General features: G+C 51.4%; 2 protein-coding genes across 2 annotated transcripts; both read right to left on the reverse strand.

Moving 5' to 3' along the window:
• Positions 1–56: 56 nt before the first annotated feature.
• On the reverse strand, positions 57–2,588 carry FTJAE_8122 (meiotically up-regulated 71; the record flags this gene model as incomplete). Its single annotated transcript, XM_037354906.1, has 1 exon — positions 57–2,588. One exon carries the CDS (start codon positions 2,586–2,588, stop codon positions 57–59), a length of 2,532 nt encoding a protein of 843 aa, XP_037204822.1.
• A 2,225-nt stretch (positions 2,589–4,813) lies between these two features.
• FTJAE_8123 (zinc finger MSN2 4) lies at positions 4,814–6,649 on the reverse strand (the record flags this gene model as incomplete). The annotated part of the gene is made up of 2 exons (XM_037354907.1): positions 4,814–5,934; positions 6,175–6,649. 2 exons carry the CDS (start codon positions 6,647–6,649, stop codon positions 4,814–4,816), a joined length of 1,596 nt encoding a protein of 531 aa, XP_037204823.1.
• Positions 6,650–6,854: the final 205 nt, after the last annotated feature.

Here is a 6,854-nt window from a genome sequence, read left to right on the forward strand (position 1 = left end):
AGACATTTTAGAGTTGGTAAATTCTTGTATATGCATTCATACAATCAGTCATGGAGTCATTGTCCTCGTATGAAGGTCGTTTCAAACAAGCCCAGAATAACAACACTTTGTCCATCAGACGACCAGATTGACCGGCACGGGATAAGTGCCACTTGGCTTATATCTCCGAGGTTGTTCCATATGGAGACAATTTGAGACGCATCTGCATACACCAAAGCCAATTTGGTTTGTATCGTTTCTGGCCCATGAGGATGGAGTTCATGGAGTGATTCCTGCATGATTTTGCACATATCAATCTTCAAGATGTCCAGGGAGGCAGAATGAAGCCTATCAGCATGATAATATGCTGCTGTACTGTAGATTACAGTAGCACTTGTGGTTGTGACGACTGAATGCCATGTTTTCCAGCCTGGAAGCGTGAGCTCGGGCAAGACACACATCGAAAAACTCGCCTCTTCAATTCTTGAAAGGCCGTTGTGAGCGTGCCACTCCACAGCAGCCTGCCGTGGTAGCTCTTCCACTTCAGCAGCAAACATAGGCGGGATACAAGTCTCAGGCTCATTCTGTTGACGTAGAGTCAGTGCCTCCCAGTCCGGAAGGGCCTTTCGGGCTATCTTGTCATCGTTACCAAGTGACATGTAAGCAGGGTTGTATTTCAAGTCCCAAAGATCAGGACCGTTATCACCGTCCACCTCCTCATCCGGGGATCCGTGTGCCTGTTTCCAAGCATACCCTGCCAGCTGGGCGCTCCTCTGGATTTCAGACGAGTTGGCACGAGGAAAGTAAGCAACTGAGCTTGTCCACCATTGGATTTTCATCTCCTGACCAATTCGCCACAAATGTTGCAGAGATAGGACAATTTGAAGCTCATGCGGCTTCTCAGGCGTGGAAGGGAGGTCCATTGTTGCTGGAATTAAGGGTATTTGACCGGCAATGGAGATGCACCGAAGACCTGTAGGCTGGCCTTGAGCTGTCACGGGCACGTCTATCGCCTGACTGTATGGGCCAATGTTTGCAGGTGCCCAGTACGACCTGGACTGGACATGGAGACCATTGCGGTCCTGCGTCGCTCGAGGTGTAGGAGCAGCTAAGGAGATGGCAATATTCACACCAGCCGGCAGAAGGTCACCACACGAAATGGTCACCCGCGACGGTGGGTTTGGCTTGGTGAATATCTTGCCGTACTCCCCATTGACCTGAGGAAAGTCTGACATGCGCCTTAATATGACGATAGTACTTGTGATCTGAGAAAGTTGAACACCGGCCCCTGACACCAAATCTCTGATCTTCTCTACGACCTGGGCGGTTTCATTCTGCATAGACATTTCACCCAACCCCAGGTCTGGAAGTACGGACCAACGCAGTATCTCGCTATCGGTAATGGAGGTTACTGCATCTTGGGATAGTAACGTCAAGCAAGCCTTTGCGGCTTTCAACTCGTTCATGGGTTGCGGCAGGTCGTCAAATACAGTCTTGAAGCGAGGATCGAGGAGATTGGGAATCCGAGCTGCTGGTTTGGCTGTAGCATCATGCTTGTCTTCTAACAGTGCGCCACTCAGCATTAGCCAGGAGCAACCACCTCCTTCACGCACTATCCTACGCCCTTGTTCCGGGATAATGATTCGCTTCTTAAACACGGAAGATGGGCCGTCCAAGACGAGTGACTCGAATTCGCCACCTTCTCCTAGGGCTGCCGCACCTTGAGCTGAGCCAAACTTGCGTAATGCGTTCTTGACACGGCTCGAGCCTGCTTCGCTTGACACACGTTCCCAGAGATGGTTCTCGTCTAATCCAGCACTGGCAACCTTGATGATCCGTGCCTCTAGTCCAACATTGGCCATATCAATCAACAACTGGGTATCAGCTGAGATGTCTGCGGATGGGGGTGGTAAGACTGGATACTGCCATAAGTAGGCCAGGGGCACGAGACCTAGGCGCAGTGCTATTGACTCAACACGGGTGCGCTGGTAGGTGGAGAGGATGGCACCGGCGCAAACAGCATTGGCCTGTGGGTGGCGGGCGATGATGGACTGTAACAATGGAAGCATGGACTCCGTCTCGTCACTGTCCTGGACCTTGTCCTGGGTATTAGCCGTGGCATCGTAGTCCCTCTCATGACGAACCGCACGTCCAGAAATGGGTAGTCGATACAACGGTAGGCCAGTTGCATCGGCATACAGGGGGAGGACTTCGTGCCCGACTGTTTGGTACATGAAACTATTAAGATCCGTGTCGGAAGATTCCCCGGCGCCCTGGGCTTCCCGAAGGCTGTCATGATCCCCTGTGGCAGGACTAGGCGGCTGGGGCGTCCAGGTACCCGGATCGATATGCTGGAAGCCCACGGGAGATGAGAGATCCGAAGGTGTCTGGAGATTGGTCTCTGGTCCAGCCTTTGTGGCGTCTTCCCGGCGGAACGGTGATTGTCCGCCTGAAATAGCGGAACTTGAGTCTGGTCCTGGTCCTGGTACTGGGAACAGGTTTGCAAGAGCCACGATCTGATGGCCGTGCCCGATACAGTGGATCAGGCTGAAGAAGCTATCTTTGCCTCCCGAGATAAGAGCAATGACATTGAGCTTTTCAGAAGACATGGTTGATAAGGTAGGACAGTGGTCGTTGACCAGACACTGTTCTACGGAAGTTGTACCCAGTCAGCAAGTAGGCAGCTAACTTGGAGGCTGGGAAATGAGACCTGAAGAATAGTTCTAGCAGTAATTTAATAATTGTTCTAAAGACGGGGTGGAAGGCTTGAAGAAAGCCTCTGGCGTACTTTTAATTAGGAGCGGACATTTGATGTGGTGTACGGAATAGTGTAGCGGAGTTTGGTGGTGAATTAGGACGAGGTGTGTGGTGTAAGAAGAGATATTGATAGCGCCAATCTAATTCATTTGGTGATGGATGTTTTAGGCTGGTTTCTCTGTGGGCCCCCTGGACCCGACCCAACTCAGTAAGGTAGGTAGGTAGGTAGGTAGGTCCTTGGGAATTTTGCGATACTGAGGCTTTTGTTAGCCTGTGAGCTACCACTCCGTGAAAGGCATGAGAAAGTCAGTTCACCATGTTTCATCTTGGGGTTTGGCTGAACTAAAACGAAATAAACAAGTGCCCGGTTGCGATCTAATCTAGCAAGCCCTCTCGGATGAACCAACAACGCTTTTAGTCTACCAAGCCTAGAGCTTATCTTTTCCCCGAGACAGCTGGATCCAATGCAAATGTTTGGAACGGAAAAGCGTCAAGTTGTCAATATCAATAGGAGAATGGGAGAATGGCAAACCAGTCACGTTCAGCCGTCAAAGTCCCATCCCATGTGCACAGTCATTTCCTCAGGGTCCTCTTTGTATTGGACCTACAGTAGTGACGGGGAAGTCGACCCGGCAGTGAAGATCACCCGAAGACGGTTCGAGATGGCAATCCAGGGTCTTTGGTTCAGCATCAAGTTTTCGGTAAACGATACGGATCCCATGTACGTCGCGAGTAAGGTAATCAATCAGTCCCACCGACAGACTGCGCTATCCTGAGATTTCAAACACCAACACCGGCGCCAACACGGACAGCACGGACAGGGTCTTCGTCCCTGAGCGCCCAACGCGCCACACAATATCGCCGATCCGAACTGGACTTTTCTATTCCGACCTAACATTTAGCCTCGACTGAAAGATCCGTCGACAAATGGGGAAGAGACTACAGAGAGGCAGGTAGGTCGCCTGCCAGCCAGCCAGCCAGCCAGAGATATAGTGGTTACACCAAGAAGTCCTGCCGGAGGGAATCGTGGCCAAGCTGTTGACGCGAATGTGGCTCAGCCAGGTTTCACACAAGTTCCCGTGGGTCATACCATGAGTCTTTAGAAGGTTGGCATAGTTCTCGGTTGGCGGTTCGGAGGATCCAGGTACAATCATGTAGCCGTAATGAGGAGTTTCGTCAGTGTACTGTAAAAGTGGTGATCAAGAATGGAGTCACAGGCAAGATGAAGCAAATGTGTGGCAGCATTGTGTAAATTGTTGATCAATAGACCAAAACTTCTAAATTGTACATGAATTGTTGTGAGGATGAGCGTCTGTCAATGACTGTGACCGGCACACTCCTGTACTCGACATCTCTAAAATTCCAGCAACAGGCAAACGACAGACAAAGAATCAGAGTAAACACAAGAATATGGAGGAAGATTAAAAAGACAGACGCCTTCACCTTCATCTCCCACTGCTCTCAAGTGATACCGTCGTCCTGGCGAGCTTTCAGTTCCAGCTTCCAGCCGCGCAGGATGATTACAACGAGTGTAAAGAACGGCAAGCCGCCAAGTTTCCATGGTGGTCGTTGTCGTTGGCAAACTCATCCATCACCATTCTGATGTGAAGTGAGGAGCCGCTCCCAAATGTTCTCAAAACCAAATAATTTTTCCCCTCTCGCGCCAGTTGTGTCCATTGAATAAAGTCACCAGAAACCCAAGTTTAACCAGCTGTGTCGCATGGCTGGCCTGGGCGATGCATTGCAATTCTTCAACAAAAACAAGAAACCCATGAAATCAAATGTCCTCCCTAGTGTCGTGATGCGTAGCGAGGCTGTGGATATTGTTGATACAGGTATAGTGACGATGTGTAAATGCATTCATTATCGCTTGCGCTCTTTTGCGTGTGTGTGTGAAGACTCCCTTTTACCCAAGGTTGTAACCTAAATGGAAAAATGTTCCCTGACCCAAATGCCACCGTCAAAAGTGAACGGGTGGCCGAAGAAGAAGAAGGTCGTCAGCGTCGTATCGGGCGTATGTCAAGATAATCGACTCGCTTTCTTGAGCATTTTGAATCATGTATGATTGATGAACCATTTAGTCAGAGCGCTTGCGCTTCTTCTTGCCCTGATCGCTACCCTCATCAGATGACATCTCACTTGCACTGCCAGGGATCTCAGAGGCAATCTGGAACAAGACCTTGCCGTAGTTGCTGTAATCTTCGGCCGTGGGAGGGATCATGGAGGCATCGTATGCGTGTGAGTCGTCATCAATGAGGTTCATGACGATGGCACCGCTGCCATGGGTTCGAGCATGCTGGGCCAGGTTATCGCTTCTGGAGAACTTCTTGCCACACTCGTTGCACTCGAAAGGCTTCTCTTGGGTGTGCAGAGAACGGTAGTGGCGCTTGAGGTGTTCCTGGCGGCGGAAACGGCGGTTGCACAGATCACAGACAAAGGTCTTTGAAGGGTCCTCGGTGAGGGACTGCTTACGACCGCGGCGGTTGGCGGGGGCAGGGAGAGGAGCAGGGGAACCCTCTGAGCCAGATGAGGCAGCAGAGTCGCTAGCTTCAGCAGCCTGGTTGGAAGATTCCTGGGTGTTGCCAGATTCGGTAGCGGATGCAGCCATGTTAATGACTGGGCCAGCGCTGCTCTCCTTGACGTGAGTCTTCTTGGTACGCTTGTCCTTGTGGCAGTCTTCAGACGCGCAGGAGACTGAAGGGCTGGGATGAGAGGGAAACTGGAAGGCCTCGTTGTCGTCAAATGAAAGGTCCTCGTCACCGATGAAGCTGCCGTGTCCAAGGGAAACAACTGAGGAGCCAGTGCAAGCCCGAGGTCGGGTGATGTCAGCAGAAGCAGTGGCAGGTTGCTCAGAAAGATTGACGAGGCTGTTGACGAAATCGTCGTCAGACTCGAAATCAGAAAAGTCTTCGAAGGTGGGGAGTCCGTGGGGAACAGCAGGGTTAAAGTCAAAAGATTGAGCAGCAATCTTGGGCTCGACCTTGATCTCGTCGAGAGTGAATTCAGGGGCGAGGGTGCTGTTGATGGCACCAGTACCGACAGTCAGATTCCTTGGGTCGCAGAAGTCGACGTCCAAATCCGGTGTAGAGACAGAGCGGGCATAGGGCGCGGGTGAGGGAGACAGAGACGGGGTGGACACGAGGTCGCTGGCGGTGTTGCTAAGAGAGGGAACTTTGCCGAGTTGAGATTGAAGGTACACTATCATGCACAGTTAGTCTCTATCAGGTCATTCCCGTGTTTGCTCCACTATTCAGGTACTGGGACAGCGCACTACAGGTCTGCGCCTCAGAAGGTGATTGGGCCGAGATAGCGAAGGCCAACGTCAGCACCACCATCCTTCCCGCTACCGGGCCCAAAAATAGGCTCAAGCCCGAGATTGCGGCACAACACCATTGTGCGATCCGGCAATTGGAGGCTTTGAGATAAAAGTAAACTTACCAGGTGTCATTGGGGGAGATCCGCAGTTGGACCAGTCGAGCACTGCAGTCTCAACAGGCTCAAGAGCCTCCTTGAAGCCATCGATGCCATCCAGCCCAGAAAACATGGGGTTCATCGGGGTCTGGAGCACCTCGCAGGCGCTGGGGCTGCCAATGGTACTGCCAGATGTCGACAGAGGGGGTGTCGAAGGGAAATACGAGTTCTCGTACAGCTCATTCTCCAACAAGATGGCGGGCTTCTGCGACATGGGCTGTGGGGAGGCAGTAGGAGTCATGACTGCTGGGCCATTGCTGTACAGAGTGGGGAGCTGAGAGTTGCTGGCTGAGCTGGGCCGCGAGTAAACTGGAGTTGAAGGCAGAGTAGGAACCATGGGATACATATGCATTTGTTGCTGGGCAAAGTGTTGTCGCATATCATGCTTGGACTCAGGGTTGTAGAAATAGAAGGGAGCTTGGCCGACGGCCTGGGGCATCATTGTGGAATCCATTTCTATACAAGACCATCGTGTTAGCCACATATCCATTGTCTGGTATTTGCAGGATTCCACAAACCTTTAGAGTTGGCTGCGGTGTTAGCGGGCTAGAGAGTTTAGATATTAAGTTGGTAGGTATTGGTGTATGTATAGTTTGCTTGACTGGCAATCGGCCTAATGAAGGTGTGGTGTTCGGTTCTTTTGTGGT

The sequence above is a fragment of the Fusarium tjaetaba genome (assembly GCF_013396195.1).
Source record: "Fusarium tjaetaba strain NRRL 66243 chromosome Unknown NRRL66243_c0000170, whole genome shotgun sequence".
NCBI classification, from domain to species: Eukaryota; Fungi; Ascomycota; class Sordariomycetes; order Hypocreales; family Nectriaceae; genus Fusarium; species Fusarium tjaetaba.